We start from the raw sequence: 23015 nt of genomic DNA, 5'->3' as shown, positions 1-23015 counted from the left end.
GTCTATGTTTCAGACCTGTGTGGATTTTAATATAAAAACATCGTATTTATATTCAGTTTCAGTCTTTAAACTCTAAATTCTGTGATCGAGCCTGTAAAAGTGAATCTGTGGAGAAGACGTTCGCGCTTCGTCTGGTTGGGTTTGTCCCTCTGCGGCCGCCGTAGGGAGCAGGAAGCAGTCGCCATGGTGCTGGAGAAGAAAGCTTCTGGTGAGTTTGGTTCTATATTTGTTAATTTATAGATATTTAATCGATAAATTCAGACTAATCGATGATTGAAACGTGAGACTGACGGTCAGACGTCGCCATGGAAACCAAACGGACGTTTCAACCGTTTCAGTGACGTGTAGTGACGTCGTTTCTCTGTAGTTTCCAACAAATCTTTGAGTTTTTTAGACAAATCTTCAGTGAATAAACCAAACACGAGGTCAGGGATCCATACTAACTTTTTTTTAAATAACATTTAGGAGAGCAACCAGAGGATTTGGGCGGTTTCTCACTGTAAATCGACCTGTAAAGCGAATTATTCACATTTCCTTTTCATTCATGATCCTCACACACTCCTTTACACCTGACACTGTAAAGACTGATTACAGAAACTTTGAGCCTCTCCCATGTTTCACCAGTGTTAGAATAAAAAAAAACCAAAAAAAAAACCCTGCAAATTAACTGGTTGCACATGTGCAAGTGGAGGAAAAGTTTACCTTCAAATGTCTCCATGTTTCATTTCATTTCATTTTTGATTTATTTCATTCATGGTATGTACATTCTCACATAGTTGCACATATACATTGTGTACGCATTTTCACCATGAATGAAAAGGAGCAGGATGAAGAAAACTTATAATACCTGCCCCTCTCTGTTATAATTACATTGGCTTACTTCAACACCAATATTATTCTCTGTTTCAAAATATTAAAGATAATGAAACATAGTAATGACAAAAAAACAAACAAAATAACGGTAGACACCACTCGTCTATCTATCGTTTTCTTTTTTTCCCCCTTCTTTTTCTCTTTCTCCTTCTTCTTTTTTGTAGACACTTTTCAATTCCTTACTTTGTGAATGCTGGGACACAAGTCTGGAGCCCTGGGTGGTTGATAAAACTATTAAATGTGTTAAATGTTGATGATAATAAAGTTTTATTTTGAATGCAGCGCGGGTGGAGGCGGGCCAGCGCCGGGTGCTGGATGAAGCCACCAGACTGAGGAGACTGAGCCGACAGCTGGAGGCTCTGGAGAAGGACAACTTCCAGGTGGGACACTCTGACACACACCTGAGACACCTGAGACTGGGTTCGTGGCGAGATGAAGCCTCATGAAGCACCGAAGAAAATAAGAGACCACTTTCACAAATGTTTCTTAAAGGGAAAGTTCACCCAAAATTGAAATGTCCCTCATTATCTCCTCCTCCCCCTCATGTGGACTAAGGGCTGGGAGAAGTTTCAGAGTCCTCCGTGGCTTCTCTGAGTTACAGGGGGTCTCGGCGTAGCAGTGCATGTGCATATGACGGTTGCAAATGGATACCAACTGTCTTCGTAACAAAAAGACACACCAAAAAACATCCAGATACCTCCATGCTGCTCGTATGTAATGTCCCTCTTGTATTGAAGCCCCGAAATGCGAAATTGTAGCTTCTTGAAGTCCAAATTTGACGAACCGGGAAGAGGAGCTTCGAGAAGCTTCTGCTACAAACAAGCTTGAAATATAGACTTATTTAATTTTTTTTGGGACAATTTCTCATGTCGGGGCTTCAATACAAGAGGGACATTACATACGAGCAGCATGGAGGTATTTGGATGTTTTTTGGTGTGTCTTTTTGTTACGAAGACAGTTGGTATCCATTTGCAACCGTTATATGGACATGCACTGCTACGCCGAGACCCCCTGTAACTCAGAGAAGCCACGGAGGACTCTGAAACTTCTCCCAGCCCTTAGTCCACATGAGGGGGAGGAGATCATGATTTCAATTTTGGGTGAACTATCCCTTTAAAAGCATCTTTACATGTATGACAGTCATTCTTTTCTTTTCCTGAATTAAAATATTCTTGCTGTGTTGTTTAGGAATAAACATGAACATGTTTTCTTTGCATTAATGTTATTATTCAAGGTCTGAAAAGACTTGATATTTCTGTTATTTAGACTAGTTTATTCATTTTCAGCCAATCAAAGCTCTAAATGACAATAATTTTTCTTTCAATTTTGGGAGAAATGTTGTCGGTAGTTGATAGAATAAAACAAAAAATAATTTAATAAAATTTTACTCAAATACATACCTATAAATAGTAAAACCAGAGAAACTGATCATTTTGGGAGTGCTCTCTTCATTTTTTCCAGAGCTGTAGATGTTAGTGGTCTGTAGCTATATTTGAACTTTTTACTGGTTTAAATAGGTGATTTGTGTTCATAAAGAATCAGAAGGGAAAGTGGGAATGGGTGTGAGGACAATGAATATGCTTGTGTTGTGTATGTATGGGAAAGACTGGAATAGAGACAATACTCTTGAAACACAAACCACTGTTGCAACCGATGCAGAAATACCACAGGACGTCATCGCTCATCGCATACGTCGTCGATACGCGCTTCGCAAAATACTTCCTGGATTACTCGACACGCGCTTCGAAGCCTCTGCACGGCAACACACAACTCACTGGTGTTTACAGCATCTGACCAATCACAGACATGGACACAATCTGAAAAGTCTGAAAAAAAAGAAAAGAATTACACGACACACACCATCCTTTCACATTTCACCCAAAAAAACCCATCAAATGAACAGTTTACACGTGAACAAGCAGATGAAACGTTGACTGACTGTCTCAGAGTTTAGGGGCCAAACGGTTGTTGACGTGTTGTTGTTGTTGTGTTTCCAGGACGACCCTCTGTCCTCCCTCCCTCCCCCAGGTCCGACTGCCCGCCTCCCGGCCTTCAGCGAGACAGAGGAACCAGGTGAGACGCCGTGTCCTCGTGTCCCTCGGTGTTCGTTACAAAACACGTTACAAAGGCAACACAGTCACAGTGATGTATTAATATCTGCTGTAAATCAGTAATAAAACACATGACTAATAAAATGTTGGTAATATTTTACCTGTTACAATCTAAGTAACTACACTGCAACTGCAACTAACGATTATTTTCATCATCGATTAATCTGTCGATTAGTTGTTTGGTCAATAAAATGTTTAGTTTAGTTTAGTTTAATAAGGGACAATGTGCAATTACATTAATCATTTAAAGGAAAAAATGAAAAATGTCTTGTTTTGTCCACAAACCAAAGAGAGACTCAGTTTATTGTCATAAAGGAACAAAGAAACCAGAAATATTCACATTAAAGAAGCTGGAATCAGAGAATCTGGACTTTTTCTTTTATAAAAAAAACGACTCAAACTGATTATTAGATTATCAGAATAGTTGAAGATTAATTTAATAATCGATTATTATTGGAGTAATTCATTAATTGTTGCAGCCACCAACACTATAAAGTAAACGTAGGCGTGTGTCAAACGTCTCATCAGCTGCATTAAACCACAGTTCAGCCTTTCAGTCGTATTTCTGAGGTGAATATTTGGCTGAAAGTAACTAACAAAGGTAGTGTAACGCATAATTACAATTCAGAGACAGTAATGTAGTAATGCAACTAGGGTTGCAAAATTCCGGGAATTTTCAAAGTTGGAAACTTTCCATGGGAATTTATGGGAATATATGGGAATAAACGGGAATATATGGGAATTAACGGGAATATATGGGAATAAATGGGAATAAATCAGAAATTTACAAAATTTAAGGTTGGCCCTAACAGGGAATTTAAATATAGTTGGGGAAAATATATTGTAGCATAATATTGGCTAAAACAACCAGATTTAATGCAATTACACTTGAATATCTAGGCTATTCCTCAATCACAGGCACACAGCACACTGCTTACTTTTTTTATTTGGGGGGGGGGGGGGGGGGGGGGGGTAATATTTTACTCAACATTCATCATGTTTTCGTTATTCAGTAAAATAATTGATTGTTCATACAAGAATTAAAAGTTGATAAAGTTCTACTGACAAATAAATCAGTTGAAATGTTTTTTAATTGTTAATTATTTTGCATGGATGTCTGTTTATGACAAAACAAAATATTTGCATTTATGTTTGGATATGATAGAGTTCGTTTAAATTACCCCCAATTTCCAGTTAATTCCCATAAATTCCCATAACTCCCAAGGAAAGTTTCCAATTTGGAATATTTCTAAAATTCCCCAGTTTAACTTCCCATGGAAAGTTTCTGGAAATATTCTGGAAATTTACTGGAAAATTTCCACCCTTTTGCAACCCTAAATGTAACTGATTACTTTCCCACGGCAGCAGCAGCAGCCGGTCGTCTGTAATGAGTTGTTGTGTTCCTCCAGAGAAGAAGAAGAGGAAGACGAGGGGCGACCACTTCAAGCAGCGCTTCAGGAAGAACTTCACCACACTGCTGGAGGAGGAGGTGAGGAAGGAGGGAGGGAGGAGGGAGGAAGGAAGGAAGGAAGGAAGGAAGGAAGGAAGGAAGGATGAAGGGGAAAAGGAAGGGAGGGAGGGAGGGAAGGAAGGAAGGAAGGAAGGAAGGCAGGAAGGAAGGACGAAGGGAAAGAAGAAAGGAAGGAAGGAAGGAAGGAAGGAAGGAAGGAAGGAAGGAAGGAAGGAAGGATGAAGGGAAAAAAGGAAGGAAGGCAGGCAGAAAGAAGGAAGGAAGGATGAAGGGAAAAAGGAAGGAAGGATGAAGGGAAGAAGGAAGGAAGGATGAAGGGAAAAAGAAAGGAAGGAAGGATGAAGGGAAAAAAGAAAGGAAGGAAGGATGAAGGGAAAAAGGAAGGCAGGCACGAAGGACGAAGGGAAAGAAGAAAGGAAGGATGAAGGGAAAAAGGATTGTGGAAAGAAAAATGGAGGGAGGGAACAGATGATGTCAAGGAAGGAAGCAGAAGGACGGGCGAAGGGAAAGAAGGAAGGAAGGAAAGAAGGAAGGTTGGAGGAAGGGAACATATTGGGTCAATTTGAGAGCACTCCTGTCCTGTGCTCTGATTGGCCTCTGACTCTGACTCCTCCCCCTCCCCCTGTCCTGTGCTCTGATTGGCCTCTGACTCTGACTCCTCCTCCTCCCTCCTGTCCTGTGCTCTGATTGGCCTCTGACTCTGACTCCTCCCCCTCCCCCTGTCCTGTGCTCTGATTGGCCTCTGACTCTGACTCCTCCCCCTCCCCCTGTCCTGTGCTCTGATTGGCCTCTGACTCTGACTCCTCCCCCTCCCCCTGTCCTGTGCTCTGATTGGTCCTCTGACTCCTCCCCCTGTCCTGTGCTCTGATTGGTCCTCTGACTCCTCCCCCTGTCCTGTGCTCTGATTGGCCTGACTCTGACTCCTCCCCCTCCCCCTGTCCTGTGCTCTGATTGGTCCTCTGACTCCTCCCCTCCCTGTGTCCTGTGCTCTGATTGGCCTCTGACTCCTCCCCCTCCCTCCTGTCCTGTGCTCTGATTGGCCTCTGACTCCTCCCCCTCCCTCCTGTCCTGTGCTCTGATTGGTCCTCTGACTCCTCCCCTCCCTGTGTCCTGTGCTCTGATTGGCCTCTGACTCCCCCTCCCTGTGTCCTGTGCTCTGATTGGTCCTCTGACTCCTCCCCCTCCCCCTGTCCTGTGCTCTGATTGGCCTCTGACTCCTCCCCCTCCCTGTGTCCTGTGCTCTGATTGGCCTCTGACTCCCCCTCCCCCTGTCCTGTGCTCTGATTGGCCTCTGACTCCCCCTCCCCCTGTCCTGTGCTCTGATTGGCCGCTGCCTCTGACTCCTCCCCCTGTCCCCTGTGTGCTGTGCTCTGATTGGCCAGAACGTGTCTGAGAAGCCGGAGCCCAACTACCTGTCGGCGGAGGCCCCCCCCTCCTCGCTGCCCCCCCGCCACTTCTGCTGCGTGTGCGGCTTCCCCTCGCACTACACCTGCACCACCTGCGGGGGGCGCTACTGCTGCAGCCGCTGTCTGAGCACGCACCGGGAGACCAGGTACACACACACACACACACACACACACCGGGAGACCAGGTACACACACACACGATTACTTGTTTTCACAATTAATCGCGGTATTAAACGCCACAATTAATTAATCGTAAAGATTCCTAAATACCGTCACTTTCACAAAAAAGATGATGTTGGAACCGTATCGGCAGATGTGGCGCCAAAATAAAGGTAAATGCTCAGATACTGGTCCATTTAACTACAGGGATGCAAACAGCGCACCGAAAAGCAAAACTCACTTTTTTCATGACCAATTAGGTGACTTGTGTGAATCGTTCAGATCCGAAGAGTTTTTGTTTGTTTTCTAACAGGCTGTCAGTAGGTGTGTTTCCATTACCCCTTGAAATGCGCAAAACCTAAATATCGAAATGAAAAACTGGTAATGGAAACACCTACATTTCGAAAAAACTCTCAAATATCGCTAAAAAGTTTTTACGCTCTCATGAGGTGGTTTTTGAGACGTATCGATATAAACGTGTATCGCAAAAGTGTAATGGAAACACTTTTTTCACTTTTCTACACGTCACCGGCGTCACCGGAGTTGTGTGTGTCCACGCTGTGTTGGTTTATGTAACTTGAGGGGACAAATGAACCACATGTTTATTGTCATGCATTGCTGACCTGGGCATTGTTTCTCATTAAATTAGAAAAACCTTTCCTATCATTCCCCTTTTCCGTGCATGGTTGAAGGAGACTGGCTCGCATCCACGCTCCCACTCCCTCCTGCGCCGACATGTCCCCTTTAGTCACATAAACCAGTACGGGTGTGTGGACACAACCACCTATATTGTTGTCCGCGCCTCATCACCGCTGGTGTTAAAAGTAGAGGTCGACCGATTAATCGTTTTGGCCGATTAAGACGATAGGACGTTTTACAAACTATCGGAATCAGCGGAACTTGGCTCCGATACTGGCCGATGGCTGCAGTTTTTTCCACAGCACCATAAACTGCTTCTTCCCTGCCGCTCTCTGTCTCTCTGATCACTGAGGGGCGGGGCTGCTCTTCACACACACAGAGCATGGGAGAGAGAGAGACGGGGCGTGTGCAGCGGCAGCAGCGGAGAAGTGACCCAGGTGAGGGTACTGTAGGTGCGGTGCGACCGCACTAAGAGAGAGGCGGCAGGTGGAGGGGCTGACTGGAACGAAACTCTCTTGTTATTTAATGAGAAACACTGTAGTATTTTCTCTTAATCATATAAGGGTTCCTGCATAGATAATGTGGTGGCGGCTGCCACGCTAAATATCTCACCGCCACCAGCACGAGTCAGTGTTTTTTTTTTTTTCCCCCTCCGGCTTTTTGTGCTTTTATTTTGAAAGGACAGCTAGAGAAAGACGGGAAGGAGGAAGAGAGAGCGCCGCTTCAGCTTCAGAGTTGTTGCAGACGCACAATAATGGCTCTTTACACTACAAAGTTGGGCTCTATGGGCTCTACTCGACTTGGTTTAGGTCCTGTTCCATAACAGCTGAGTTCCTCCTCAGCGGGGACGGGGCCGTCGCTACGTGCGTCTCGCTCTCTTTTTTCTCTCCTCCCGTCAGCTCCAAACACACTCGTCTGCAACTCGATCACGATCATTACAGCGTGGTTTTTCTTTTTTACAGTCTATGGGTTTTCCACACAGTAGGCTGATTGTAGTGAAACAGTCACCTGTTAATGTACGACGTAACCACACCACGAGCTAACGTCCTGTTTAGTTACAGTCTCCTCTCCTGCAGCGTCACGTCCTCACTACAGCTGATCAGTGTAAACAAACTCACGTGTGGAGTTCGGCTGTTCGTCACTCACAGGGTCCAGGGATGATTCAGTGTCCCACATCCTTTAGTTTTACACTAGCTAATAGCTATATGTTATTATAAAAAAAAAAAATTAAATAAAAAAAAATGTATTAATATATATATATATTTTTCGTGGGGGGGGGGGTGGTGGTATTGGCTTTTTCCTGCTCCAAACTATCGTTATTATATCGGAATTTAAAAATCCACTATCGGTCGACCTCTAGTTAAAAGGCTCCGTTCTTTCTGCAGTCAGGTTAAAGCGTGCATCCACCGTGTTGGTAAACAAATAGTCCCTCTATATCAACGGAGGCAACCGTGCTTGAGCAGCTTGGGTTGGAGGTGGTGTGAGTGCGGGCCAGCGGGGGACAGGGGGGGGGCATTAGAGCTTCAGCACAGTACAGAACAACTGGCCCTAGTGTGAGTGCGTCCTTGTGGCCGCTGCCAGCGCCACACGGGCTTTGCCTTTCAGCTATCAAGCGCTGTTTTTGTCTTTGTTAAAAACAATAACAGCAACAGCTGTCGGCAGCTGAGATCGCTGTGCCGTCACCATAGAAACGCAAGACGCATTAAGGCTCATTCGCAAAATACCTTTCAATGGAAACACCCGCAAATAGCAATTGCACTTTTTCGAAGTTTCAGAAATATCGCTTTTATTTTGCGAAAATCTGTAATGGAAACGCAGCTACTGACGATCACGTGAAACGGAGGCAAACTCATTCATGGTTGTCTCTGATTATACTGATAACAGCCGACCTCCAATGTTGACGCGCGACGTGCGCGCTCGTTAAAGCGGCGCGTATCCGCGTGCAGTCGGTGCGACGGCGACGGCGTTTTTTCCCCCCGTGCATGTCTGTGGAGCTGTGCACCGCGGACATGCACGGTTCCCTACGTTGCTTTGTCAGGCAGGTGTCTCCACGGAGCTCTGCCCCGTTTCAGAGGTGAAGGAGAGACGTCGCCTCTGCGATGTAGAATGTTTTCAATTAAAGTGAAACTAACTAAAGCCTGCCACACACATAAAGATAATCGGGCTGATTTTGCCCCGATTTTCCCCCTTCCGACCACGGACAGACACCGCCCGATTATCTTAGGCTCTTAAGATTATCTTATGAGATTCTCTTGTAGTGTGTGGTGTGTTAGGAGTCAAAATTCCCCCGACAATCGGCCCGGAAAACGTTCGGCGCCGATAATCGTAAGTATTAAACATGTTCAATATTTACGATTATCGGGGCCGACAACCGTGGCCGTTTCAATCAAAAGTCATCTTGTGTGTGGAGAGCCGGTGTTGTGCTGAGAAGTGCCTGCTTGCTGAGCTCTGCATGCTGCTCTCGGCAACAAGCCACTTCTCCGCACAACACCGGCAACCTCACAGAGAGCCACGGTGCAGCCCTGGCGTTACATGAGGTTCACACAGACATTCACGCACACGGGAGGTTTCCTGATAGCTTATAGCAAAGACTGTAGCGCTCGTAGCCGGCAACAGCCGGCAATAGAGCAACCATGTTTAAACGATCATGTGACCGCCGCTCACAGCCCGTCATGTGACAGAGCACGGCTCCCTATTGGACAGCTGCTTGACTGCTCGGTGTCCGGAGCCACAGACACACACAGATGGGATCGTTGTAAAGGCTGAAGTGTCCCGCTTTCATTTTTAAAAAAAATTACGTTGCTCTCATTGTCCATTCCGGAAATAGACCCGAAAGAGTAGCTCCAACGATACGGATCTCTTTCTGAGTTTTCTGACCAGAGGGTCAAGATTCAGAAAAATCTTAATGTGTGTGGTGTGTTGTGTTTGGAATATCACAGCACACCACACACAATACGATCAAAACTGTTCAATCACTGATTTTTTATCTTCATGTGTGGGGTCTCTCACAGATAAAAAATCGGTTGAGATTTATAAAATCTTTATGTGTGTGGCAGGCTTAAAGGGATAGTTCAACATTTTGGCAAATTGGCCCATTGCCATAATTGCTATAGTCATAGCAGTAGGTTCGTTACCTTTAATTGTCGGTGTAAGCTATTTTTAGAACGGAGGAGCGGAGCGGCAGGCTGTTCAGAGCGAAACGGAGCCGTTTTCGAGGTAAATACAGAGTCTGCTTGCTGAAAAACTGTCCCTGAACGCAACGCGCATCAGCGGTTTTGCATGAATTTACCTCTAAAACAACTCTGTGTGGTAACGTTCTATTATCTCATAGCCTGGTGATTGTGCAGCTCACAACTTGTCCACGAAAGCGTTTTGGAGTTTTGGGATTTTGTATTTGATGAGTTTGATGAGGGAAACCAAGAAATTCCATTAGCCTCCATATAGCTCTGAACAGCCAGCCGCTCCGCTCCTCCGTTCTAAAAATAGCTTACACCGACAAATAAAGGTAACGAACCTACTGCTATGACTATAGGGATTATGGCAATGGGCCAATTTGCCAAAATGTTGAACTATCCCTTTAAGCCTGTATGTCCATTACACACTGATGTGTGATGTCCCATGTATATATGTCTATGGTCCCATCTACATGCACTCAATACTTGGTTGGGGTTGAACTACTGGAAATGGACTTTTCCGTGATATTGTTAATGGTGAGCCCCCCCCTCTCTCTCTTTGCATCCCTGACAAACAGTCTCTGTCTCCTCTGTGTCTCTGCAGGTGTCTGAAGTGGACGCTGTGACGTGTCACCGTGGCGATCGGCCAATCAGGACTCACGTTGTTGTTGTTGTTGTAAATAATGAGTGTTGTTGTTTTTCAGTAAAATAAACAGTAAACAAACCAATGAGCCTGTCTCCATGGCAACCACGTCAATCATTAACACACACAGAGAGAGAGTTCAGACTGAGAGCGAGTGTGTGTGTGTGTGTGTGTGTGTGTGTGTGTGTGTCAGGGCGAGGTAGAGCAGCAGGAAGTCGTCGTCGTCGTCGTTGTCGTGGAGACGAGCGAGGACGAGGAGCCACGGTCTCAGACCTGCGATCAGCCGGACCCCCGTCACACCACGGACACAGGAAGCAGCGGACCATGACCAGACAGACAGACAGACAGGTGGATGTTTCTGCTTTTCACAATAAGAGTCTGGAACGGAAGGATTGTTTTCACAATAAGAGTCTGGAATGGGAGGGAGAGTTTTCACAATAAGAGTCTGGAACGGAAGGAATGTTTTCACAATAAGAGTCTGGAACGGAAGGATTGTTTTCACAATAAGAGTCTGGAATGGGAGGGAGAGTTTTCACAATAAGAGTCTGGAATGGGAGGGAGAGTTTTCACAATAAGAGTCTGGAATGGGAGGATTTTCACAATAAGAGTCTGGAATGGGAGGATTTTCACAATAAGAGTCTGGAACGGGAGGGAGAGTTTTCACAATAAGAGTCTGGAACGGAAGGAATGTTTTCACAATAAGAGTCTGGAATGGGAGGGAGAGTTTTCACAATAAGAGTCTGGAACGGAAGGATTTTCACAATAAGAGACTGGAATGGGAGGATTTTCACAATAAGAGTCTGGAATGGGAGGGAGAGTTTTCACAATAAGAGTCTGGAACGGAAGGATTTTCACAATAAGAGTCTGGAACGGAAGAATTTTCACAATAAGAGTCTGGAACGGAAGGATTGTTTTCACAATAAGAGTCTGGAATGGGAGGATTTTCACAATAAGAGTCTGGAACGGAAGGATTTTCACAATAAGAGTCTGGAATGGGAGGGAGAGTTTTCACAATAAGAGTCTGGAATGGGAGGGAGAGTTTTCACAATAAGAGTCTGGAATGGGAGGGAGAGTTTTCACAATAAGAGTCTGGAATGGGAGGGAGAGTTTTCACAATAAGAGTCTGGAACGGAAGGATTTTCACAATAAGAGACTGGAATGGGAGGATTTTCACAATAAGAGTCTGGAATGGGAGGGAGAGTTTTCACAATAAGAGTCTGGAACGGAAGGATTTTCACAATAAGAGTCTGGAACGGAAGAATTTTCACAATAAGAGTCTGGAACGGAAGGATTGTTTTCACAATAAGAGTCTGGAATGGGAGGATTTTCACAATAAGAGTCTGGAACGGAAGGATTTTCACAATAAGAGTCTGGAATGGGAGGGAGAGTTTTCACAATAAGAGTCTGGAATGGGAGGGAGAGTTTTCACAATAAGAGTCTGGAATGGGAGGATTTTCACAATAAGAGTCTGGAATGGGAGGGAGAGTTTTCACAATAAGAGTCTGGAACGGAAGGAATGTTTTCACAATAAGAGTCTGGAACGGAAGGATTGTTTTCACAATAAGAGTCTGGAATGGGAGGGAGAGTTTTCACAATAAGAGTCTGGAACGGAAGGAATGTTTTCACAATAAGAGTCTGGAATGGGAGGATTTTCACAATAAGAGTCTGGAACGGGAGGGAGAGTTTTCACAATAAGAGTCTGGAACGGAAGGAATGTTTTCACAATAAGAGTCTGGAATGGGAGGGAGAGTTTTCACAATAAGAGTCTGGAACGGAAGGATTTTCACAATAAGAGACTGGAATGGGAGGATTTTCACAATAAGAGTCTGGAATGGGAGGGAGAGTTTTCACAATAAGAGTCTGGAACGGAAGGATTTTCACAATAAGAGTCTGGAACGGAAGGATTTTCACAATAAGAGTCTGGAACGGAAGAATTTTCACAATAAGAGTCTGGAATGGGAGGGAGAGTTTTCACAATAAGAGTCTGGAATGGGAGGGAGAGTTTTCACAATAAGAGTCTGGAATGGGAGGATTTTCACAATAAGAGTCTGGAACGGAAGGATTTTCACAATAAGAGTCTGGAATGGGAGGGAGAGTTTTCACAATAAGAGTCTGGAATGGGAGGGAGAGTTTTCACAATAAGAGTCTGGAATGGGAGGATTTTCACAATAAGAGTCTGGAATGGGAGGGAGAGTTTTCACAATAAGAGTCTGGAACGGAAGGAATGTTTTCACAATAAGAGTCTGGAACGGAAGGATTGTTTTCACAATAAGAGTCTGGAATGGGAGGGAGAGTTTTCACAATAAGAGTCTGGAACGGAAGGAATGTTTTCACAATAAGAGTCTGGAATGGGAGGATTTTCACAATAAGAGTCTGGAATGGGAGGATTTTCACAATAAGAGTCTGGAACGGGAGGGAGAGTTTTCACAATAAGAGTCTGGAACGGAAGGAATGTTTTCACAATAAGAGTCTGGAACGGAAGGATTGTTTTCACAATAAGAGTCTGGAATGGGAGGGAGAGTTTTCACAATAAGAGTCTGGAACGGGAGGATTTTCACAATAAGAGTCTGGAATGGGAGGGAGAGTTTTCACAATAAGAGTCTGGAACGGAAGGAATGTTTTCACAATAAGAGTCTGGAACGGAAGGATTGTTTTCACAATAAGAGTCTGGAATGGGAGGGAGAGTTTTCACAATAAGAGTCTGGAACGGGAGGATTTTCACAATAAGAGTCTGGAATGGGAGGGAGAGTTTTCACAATAAGAGTCTGGAACGGAAGGAATGTTTTCACAATAAGAGTCTGGAACGGAAGGATTGTTTTCACAATAAGAGTCTGGAATGGGAGGGAGAGTTTTCACAATAAGAGTCTGGAACGGGAGGATTTTCACAATAAGAGTCTGGAATGGGAGGGAGAGTTTTCACAATAAGAGTCTGGAACGGAAGGAATGTTTTCACAATAAGAGTCTGGAACGGGAGGGAGAGTTTTCACAATAAGAGTCTGGAATGGGAGGGAGAGTTTTCACAATAAGAGTCTGGAACGGGAGGATTTTCACAATAAGAGTCTGGAATGGGAGGGAGAGTTTTCACAATAAGAGTCTGGAACGGAAGGAATGTTTTCACAATAAGAGTCTGGAATGGGAGGGAGAGTTTTCACAATAAGAGTCTGGAACGGAAGGATTGTTTTCACAATAAGAGTCTGGAATGGGAGGGAGAGTTTTCACAATAAGAGTCTGGAATGGGAGGGAGAGTTTTCACAATAAGAGTCTGGAATGGGAGGGAGAGTTTTCACAATAAGAGTCTGGAACGGGAGGATTTTCACAATAAGAGTCTGGAATGGGAGGGAGAGTTTTCACAATAAGAGTCTGGAACGGAAGGAATGTTTTCACAATAAGAGTCTGGAATGGGAGGGAGAGTTTTCACAATAAGAGTCTGGAACGGGAGGATTTTCACAATAAGAGTCTGGAATGGGAGGGAGAGTTTTCACAATAAGAGTCTGGAACGGAAGGAATGTTTTCACAATAAGAGTCTGGAATGGGAGGGAGAGTTTTCACAATAAGAGTCTGGAACGGAAGGAATGTTTTCACAATAAGAGTCTGGAACGGAAGGATTGTTTTCACAATAAGAGTCTGGAATGGGAGGGAGAGTTTTCACAATAAGAGTCTGGAACAGAAGGAATGTTTTCACAATAAGAGTCTGGAATGGGAGGATTTTCACAATAAGAGTCTGGAACGGAAGGAATGTTTTCACAATAAGAGTCTGGAATGGGAGGGAGAGTTTTCACAATAAGAGTCTGGAATGGGAGGATTTTCACAATAAGAGTCTGGAACGGGAAGGAATGTTTTCACAATAAGAGTCTGGAACAGGAGGATTTTCACAATAAGAGTCTGGAACGGGAGGATTTTCACAATAAGAGTCTGGAATGGGAGGATTTTCACTATAAGTGGGCGTGTCCCAATATGCACACTCGATCACACTTACGCCGGGTTCACACCGGACGCCGAAGCGCCGCGAATAGCCGCGGAACGGAGACCGCTTCCCTTCGGCGCCCAAGTTAACAGGTTCTGTAGTTCAGACCAGATGCGACGCGCCGCGAAGCGCCGCGATTGCTCGCGCCGTGCATTTATCGTTTCGGCGTCTGTTCTATTTTGTGCGCGAGCCGCGAGCAATCGCGTCAATCTTGGCAGGAAGTCACACATGAAACAACGAGAGAATCCGGTCAATTTTCAAAATAAAACACTTTTCAAAATAAAATACAGCGATTGACAAATGCGACCGTATTTATATTTGTCAGACTCTCAACAGAGAGCAAGAGAGATGAAAACACACACACAGGATAGGGAGACACGGAGTGGGCTGGCTGCAGGGAGGAGGAGGGGGGGTCAAAACACACAAACAAACAGGGAAAGAGAGAGAGAGAGGAGGCAGAGACGAGTTGTTGTAAACTTGTAAAGTGAAGGAGGACGTGAAATTAATCTTGGAAGTGAAGTACAAGGAGTTGTGTGACCCACAGCACATGGTGTTATAATTATATGAGGTTATTTACTTATCCATGATGTAAAAAACACAGCTCTGAATGTGAGTGAACAACAGCTGAGGAGCAGAGGCGCTCGCGACCGCCGCGGAGAAATCAGCGTCTGGTGTGAACTGGAGGGACGCGGCTCGCGCGCGATTTCCGCGGCCGCTTCGCTTCACGGCGCTTCCGCGTCCGGTGTGAACCTGGCGTTACACACTTGGGCACTTGGCGTGCGCGTTCATGGGCTTGCACTTTACCCACACTGAAGGTAAGACCGCATCCGAGCGGTATTTAGCCAAGTATAAATCCCACAATGCACCACGGTGAAGTCCGCCGTCACCGGGAGCCACAAGCCACGTTTAGGAAATGCGATTGAATTAATCCCAATAAAATGAAATTAACTTTCTATCTCATAATTATGACTTTTTAATGTCATATTTTATATTCATCATGCTCTGTCCATGGTTTTATTTTTTCGTTTTTCTTGTTTGTTTTATTTACTTACGGAGTTGGGCTTATACATTTATGATCTGAATCTTGCGCATAGAGACACTTTTGGAGTAGATGAGACTGTGATCCAGCAGCACTGTTTATTAAACTGTTGCTTTGTGTGTGTGTGTGTGTGTGTGTGTGTGTGTGTGTTGTGTGTCGTAGTTGTGCTACTGTGCGCAATGGCACAGGCTGCACATGTCAAGTTTGTCCTGATTGCTTTTAAAGTCCCTGAAAAGTGACACTGGATTCGTTTTCTGAGTTAATCACATCCCAGACATATGTCCTATTAACCATCCTGGAACGGGAGGATTTTCACAATAAGAGTCTGGAATGGGAGGGAGAGTTTTCACAATAAGAGTCTGGAACGGAAGGAATGTTTTCACAATAAGAGTCTGGAATGGGAGGGAGAGTTTTCACAATAAGAGTCTGGAATGGGAGGGAGAGTTTTCACAATAAGAGTCTGGAACGGGAGGATTTTCACAATAAGAGTCTGGAATGGGAGGGAGAGTTTTCACAATAAGAGTCTGGAACGGAAGGAATGTTTTCACAATAAGAGTCTGGAATGGGAGGGAGAGTTTTCACAATAAGAGTCTGGAACGGAAGGAATGTTTTCACAATAAGAGTCTGGAATGGGAGGATTTTCACAATAAGAGTCTGGAATGGGAGGATTTTCACAATAAGAGTCTGGAATGGGAGGATTTTCACAATAAGAGTCTGGAACGGGAGGGAGAGTTTTCACAATAAGAGTCTGGAACGGAAGGAATGTTTTCACAATAAGAGTCTGGAATGGGAGGGAGAGTTTTCACAATAAGAGTCTGGAATGGGAGGGAGAGTTTTCACAATAAGAGTCTGGAACGGGAGGATTTTCACAATAAGAGTCTGGAATGGGAGGGAGAGTTTTCACAATAAGAGTCTGGAACGGAAGGAATGTTTTCACAATAAGAGTCTGGAACGGAAGGATTGTTTTCACAATAAGAGTCTGGAATGGGAGGGAGAGTTTTCACAATAAGAGTCTGGAACGGGAGGATTTTCACAATAAGAGTCTGGAATGGGAGGGAGAGTTTTCACAATAAGAGTCTGGAACGGAAGGAATGTTTTCACAATAAGAGTCTGGAATGGGAGGGAGAGTTTTCACAATAAGAGTCTGGAACGGGAGGATTTTCACAATAAGAGTCTGGAACGGGAGGGAGAGTTTTCACAATAAGAGTCTGGAATGGGAGGGAGAGTTTTCACAATAAGAGTCTGGAACGGGAGGATTTTCACAATAAGAGTCTGGAATGGGAGGGAGAGTTTTCACAATAAGAGTCTGGAACGGAAGGAATGTTTTCACAATAAGAGTCTGGAATGGGAGGGAGAGTTTTCACAATAAGAGTCTGGAACGGAAGGATTGTTTTCACAATAAGAGTCTGGAATGGGAGGGAGAGTTTTCACAATAAGAGTCTGGAATGGGAGGGAGAGTTTTCACAATAAGAGTCTGGAATGGGAGGGAGAGTTTTCACAATAAGAGTCTGGAACGGGAGGATTTTCACAATAAGAGTCTGGAATGGGAGGGAGAGTTTTCACAATAAGAGTCTGGAACGGAAGGAATGTTTTCACAATAAGAGTCTGGAATGGGAGGGAGAGTTTTCACAATAAGAGTCTGGAATGGGAGGGAGAGTTTTCACAATAAGAGTCTGGAACGGGAGGATTTTCACAATAAGAGTCTGGAATGGGAGGGAGAGTTTTCACAATAAGAGTCTGGAACGGAAGGAATGTTTTCACAATAAGAGACTGGAATGGGAGGGAGAGTTTTCACAATAAGAGTCTGGAACGGAAGGAATGTTTTCACAATAAGAGTCTGGAATGGGAGGGAGAGTTTTCACAATAAGAGTCTGGAACGGAAGGAATGTTTTCACAATAAGAGTCTGGAACGGAAGGATTGTTTTCACAATAAGAGTCTGGAATGGGAGGATTTTCACAATAAGAGTCTGGAATGGGAGGATTTTCACAATAAGAGTCTGGAATGGGAGGATTTTCACAATAAGAGTCTGGAACGGGAGGGAGAGTTTTCACAATAAGAGTCTGGAACGGAAGGAATGTTTTCACAATAAGAGTCTGGAATGGGAGGGAGAGTTTTCACAATAAGAGTCTGGAACGGAAGGAATGTTTTCACAATAAGAGTCTGGAACGGAAGGATTGTTTTCACAATAAGAGTCTGGAATGGGAGGGAGAGTTTTCACAATAAGAGTCTGGAACGGGAGGATTTTCACAATAAGAGTCTGGAATGGGAGGGAGAGTTTTCACAATAAGAGTCTGGAACGGAAGGAATGTTTTCACAATAAGAGTCTGGAACGGAAGGATTGTTTTCACAATAAGAGTCTGGAATGGGAGGGAGAGTTTTCACAATAAGAGTCTGGAACGGGAGGATTTTCACAATAAGAGTCTGGAATGGGAGGGAGAGTTTTCACAATAAGAGTCTGGAACGGAAGGAATGTTTTCACAATAAGAGTCTGGAATGGGAGGGAGAGTTTTCACAATAAGAGTCTGGAACGGAAGGAATGTTTTCACAATAAGAGTCTGGAACGGAAGGAATGTTTTCACAATAAGAGTCTGGAACGGAAGGAATGTTTTCACAATAAGAGTCTGGAACGGAAGGAATGTTTTCACAATAAGAGTCTGGAACGGAAGGAATGTTTTCACAATAAGAGTCTGGAATGGGAGGGAGAGTTTTCACAATAAGAGTCTGGAACGGAAGGAATGTTTTCACAATAAGAGTCTGGAATGGGAGGGAGAGTTTTCACAATAAGAGTCTGGAATGGGAGGATTTTCACAATAAGAGTCTGGAATGGGAGGGAGAGTTTTCACAATAAGAGTCTGGAACGGAAGGAATGTTTTCACAATAAGAGTCTGGAATGGGAGGATTTTCACAATAAGAGTCTGGAACGGAAGGAATGTTTTCACAATAAGAGTCTGGAACGGGAGGATTTTCACAATAAGAGTCTGGAACGGAAGGATTTTCACAATAAGAGTCTGGAATGGGAGGATTTTCACTATAAGTGGGCGTGTCCCAATATGCACACTCGATCACACTTACACACTTGGCCACTTGGCGTGCGCGTTCATGGGCTTGCACTTTACCCACACTGAAGGTAAGACCGCATCCGAGCGGTATTTGGCCAAGTATAAATCCCACAATGCACCACGGTGAAGTCCGCCGTCACCGGCAGCCACAAGCCACGTTTAGGAAATGCGATTGAATTAATCCCAATAAAATGAAATTAACTTTCTATCTCATAATTATGACTTTTTAATGTCATATTTTATATTCATCATGCTCTGTCCATGGTTTTATTTTTTCGTTTTTCTTGTTTGTCTTATTTACTTACGGAGTTGGGCTTACACATTTATGATCTGAATCTTGCGCATAGAGACACTTTTGGAGTAGATGAGACTGTGATCCAGCAGCACTGTTTATTAAACTGTTGCTTTGTGTGTTGTGTGTCGTAGTTGTGCTACTGTGCGCAGTGGCACAGGCTGCACATGTCAAGTTTGTCCTGATTGCTTTGAAAAGTGACACTGGATTCGTTTTCTGAGTTAATCACATCCCAGACATATGTCCTATTAACCATCCTGGAATGGGAGGGTTTTCACAATAAGAGTCTGGAATGGGAGGGAGAGTTTTCACAATAAGAGTCTGGAATGGGGGGCTTTTCACAATAAGAGTCTGGAAAGGGGACAGTTTTCACAATAAGTGTCTGGAATGGGAGAGCAGGTGTGTCCAGGTGAGCTCACCTGCTCCTCCTCTCTCTCTTCCACCAGCTCAGCTCCTCCAGCTTCACTCTCTCTGTTGTGTTCAGGCGTCTCATCACAGTCGGGAATGTAGTCAGCATTGCATTTTTCCACTTTTCATCGGGATCATCCCTACCGGTATGTTCTCCAGGTCCTATGTTCCCCACTTTGTATGGGACAGGGGAACATAGAACCCTTTTTCTAAAAAAAGGTCCTATAGCCGTGTTTCCACTGCAGGAACTTCGGGGTAATATTACGGGGCCAGCCCCGTTGGTGCGTGTTTCCACTGCAGGAACCTCCCCCACAGGGCCATTTACAGGAACTTTTACAGGGGCCAACGGAGTACCTACTCCAGGGTAGGTACTCCGTTCGGCCCTGAAAAGCTCCTGGGTGGGGCTCGAGGTTAACCCGGCACTGATTGGCTAAAGCTAGAGCAGGCTCTGACGCTACCAGAAAGCACCAAAACAACCGGCATTTTTAAAAGGGGGAGCAGAAGGGGAGCATTAGCCTAGCAGACACCGCTGTAAACAACAAGAAAACAGCAGGAAGATGTACACAAATGGACCGACGGTGAGGTGCAGACATTAGGTGCGTTCGAGATGAGCCAGGCGTGCGCAGAATCGATCGCCGGTGACCAGCGCACAATGCATGCCGGTTAGATTTGTGTCCGACTTGATCCCGACTTGCTCTGACGTCATGCACGCGCCTGCAACGGCAACCTCACGAGATCAAGGCGGCCGCAGCTTTTAGAGCCAGGCGCCGCAGTTGCTCTCCACCGACTGCAACCGCCTGCAAGTCTCAGGGCATGATGGGAAACGCACCGGATCATGAGCTGATTGGCTCTTAGTTAGGACTGCAAACACTACGTGTTGTTGTATAATGCTAGATTATATGAATCTCATGTTGTAGGCCTATACTGCTTTAAAAAATATTCACACTGAATCAAACTTATATCCTGAGAAATATATTGGTTATTTATTGGACAATTGCAGTACAGCATAAGAAATATATACTTTGGTGACTTCCTGTTTGTATTGACGGCGGCTGGAAACTGTCCGACTTGACTGCAGCTTTCTGTCACCACACCCTGCTGCTGCCGCCTGCTCTCGCCGACCGTCCAGGCGAGGTGCAGTTCATCTCGAACGAGCCTATTGATTGCAGTCTATACCGAGGAGATTCAGAGGGGGTTTGAGTCATCGCGGCGAAATGAAAATATCAGCGCACCTCGACACACTGGGGATCCATCATGCCACAAAACAATGCCGTGAAAAGTTAAAAAAAAAAAAAAAAAAAAAACTCAAAGCAGGATTACAATCAACCGCCACAAACACACAAACCAGAAACGCGGCTACCACCTCAGCTCCTTCCATCCTTTTCCGTTGTTGTTATGATTTTTGTGCATGTGCTTGTGACCTGCCTGGGTGACGTCACGGTCGAAACTGTCGCACAGCGTTTAAGCGGCGATCGAAAGTCATGACGTCGCCGCGGGGTCCGACTCTGCAGTGGAAACACGGCCACTGAGAGGGCCGAGTGAGAGGACGGTTCCTGTAGAAGTTCCTACCTCCTCCCTTTACCAGGAACTCCTGCAGTGGAAACACGGCTTATGTTCCCCGCTTTTCCCCAAAAGGACCTGGGGAACATGCAATTTTTGGTCCCATACTTGGAAGTTGAGTTGTGACTTGGCATATTTTTGCGGGGGTGGCAGTGGCTCAGGTGGTAGAGCGGGTCGTCCAATGATCAGAGGGTTGGCGGTTCGAATCCCGCTCTAACCCGGTTGCTGCCGTAGTGTCCTTGGGCAAGACACCTTACCCACCTTGCTCCTGATGGGTCGTGGTTAGCGCCTTGCATGGCAGCTTCCGCCATCAGTGTGTGAATGTGTGTGTGTATGGGTGAATGTGATGTACTGTAAAGCGCTTTGGGTATCGTTCAGGTATAGTAAAGCGCTATATAAATACAGACCATTTACCATTTATTTTTGAGTGAGAAGTTGAGTTGTGACTTTGAGTGAGAAGTGGAATTGTCCCATTGGTTGGGTTTAGGCAATAAAGAAAGGAGTTGGTTAAGTTTAGTAAAAAAAGACCAGGTAGAGGCTAGACAGGCCAGATAGAGAGAGAGTCCATCGACCAGCAACAGCGGGGAACATAGGACCCGTTTTCTGAAAAAAGGTCCTATGTTCCCCGCTGCTACCGGGGAACATAGGACCTTTTTATTGACGGTCCTATGTTCCCCGCTGCTACCGGGGAACATAGGACCTTTTTTCAGAAAACGGGTCCTATGTTCCCCAGTATGTATTGCAACCAGGGAACATAGGACCCTTTTTGGTAAAAACGGGGAACATAGTATGGGTCCATGTATTTACACGTTGAAATTAACACGTTGAAATTCAACTCCCGTGGGAAACCCCCTAAAAAACGAATCAAAGTTGGGGTTACTTCTAAATACTCTTCCCTTTTTCCAAGTCATGGACATAGAGGGAGAGGACGTGGCCGACACAGGAACTGGGGAAGAAACGTTCCTAAGAACATCATCAACTCCAACAAACAGCTCAGACTGAGGATGGTCGGAGGGGAATGGATTCCTGCTGACGAGCTTAACCAGCCTGTGAGGTCTGAGGAAGGTAATGCACCATATTCACACACATACACACAGGTCAAAGACATACACATCGCTACAAATTGTGCTTCAACACTGACTCTAGTTATGGAGAAACTGAGCGAAAATGATGCGTGATGCATGTGTTCATCAGGTCAACGAGTTAGAAATACCCATGAACTGTAGAAAGCATGGTCGTAGCACCGTGACGTCACCCATTGATTTGGGGGAGTCTGTTTTGTGATCCTACGACGGGCATTTGAACTGCGCCATCTTGGAGACCAAAAGCTAGGGATGTCCGATATTGGAAATTTGCCGATATCCGATTGTCCAGAACTAGAATTTCCGATTCCGGTAATAACCGATACCAATATGCAGGCTTTTTTCCCCAAAAAACGAATTAACAACATATCTCCTGTCAGGAATTAACACATTACTGTATGACTACATCTATTGTGATGCCCCACTGGACCTGCTAACATTTCCATATTTCGCACATTCTGTGACATAAACTGTTGCTCACCCTGAGGTTTCGCCGATTTTTTCCTGTTAAAAGTTTTTCCTCAGTCGATGTGAGGGTCTAAGGACAGAGGATGTTGTTACGATGCCATGTAAAGCCCTTTGAGACAAACTGTTTGTAAAAACGGGCTATACAAATAAAATTGCCTTGCCTTGCCTTGCCTTGGATGCATTCCACAAATTAACATGTGTTAAATTGTTTTATTCATGATATTTTTATGTTTTTACTGTTGTATTTTTTTTTATTGTGAAGCACTTTGTTATTTTTATCCGTGAAAAGTGCTATATAAACCTAACTCGTGGTTAGCGCCTTGCATGGCAGCTTCCGCCATCAGTGTGTGAATGTGTGTGTGTATGGGTGAATGTGATGTACTGTAAAGCGCTTTGGGTATCGTTCAGGTATAGTAAAGCGCTATATAAATACAGACCATTTACCATTTATTTTTGAGTGAGAAGTTGAGTTGTGACTTTGAGTGAGAAGTGGAATTGTCCCATTGGTTGGGTTTAGGCAATAAAGAAAGGAGTTGGTTAAGTTTAGTAAAAAAAGACCAGGTAGAGGCTAGACAGGCCAGATAGAGAGAGAGTCCATCGACCAGCAACAGCGGGGAACATAGGACCCGTTTTCTGAAAAAAGGTCCTATGTTCCCCGCTGCTACCG

At 44.7% G+C, this 23015-nt stretch overlaps 1 protein-coding gene across 1 annotated transcript; it reads left to right on the top strand.

Moving 5' to 3' along the window:
- Nucleotides 1–10573, top strand: znhit1 (zinc finger, HIT-type containing 1). The gene is made up of 6 exons (XM_083992763.1): nucleotides 1–208; nucleotides 1156–1253; nucleotides 2871–2946; nucleotides 4394–4473; nucleotides 5838–6007; nucleotides 10437–10573. Exons 1-6 carry the CDS (start codon nucleotides 184–186, stop codon nucleotides 10456–10458), a joined length of 471 nt encoding a protein of 156 aa, XP_083848889.1. The 5' UTR covers nucleotides 1–183; the 3' UTR covers nucleotides 10459–10573.
- The last annotated feature ends 12442 nt before the right edge of the window (nucleotides 10574–23015 follow it).

The sequence above is a fragment of the Trachurus trachurus genome (assembly GCF_905171665.1).
Source record: "Trachurus trachurus genome assembly, chromosome: 18".
Lineage (NCBI taxonomy): Eukaryota > Metazoa > Chordata > Actinopteri > Carangiformes > Carangidae > Trachurus > Trachurus trachurus.
This window is presented reverse-complemented; position numbering and strand designations above follow the sequence as displayed.

Coding starts and splice junctions, on each gene's coding strand:
- znhit1 (XM_083992763.1), top strand. CDS start 184: ATGGTGCTGGAGAAGAAAGCTTCTG. Junction 1,254..2,870: donor TGGAGAAGGACAACTTCCAG/GTGGGACACTCT, acceptor TTGTGTTTCCAG/GACGACCCTCTGTCCTCCCT. Junction 6,008..10,436: donor AGCACGCACCGGGAGACCAG/GTACACACACAC, acceptor GTGTCTCTGCAG/GTGTCTGAAGTGGACGCTGT.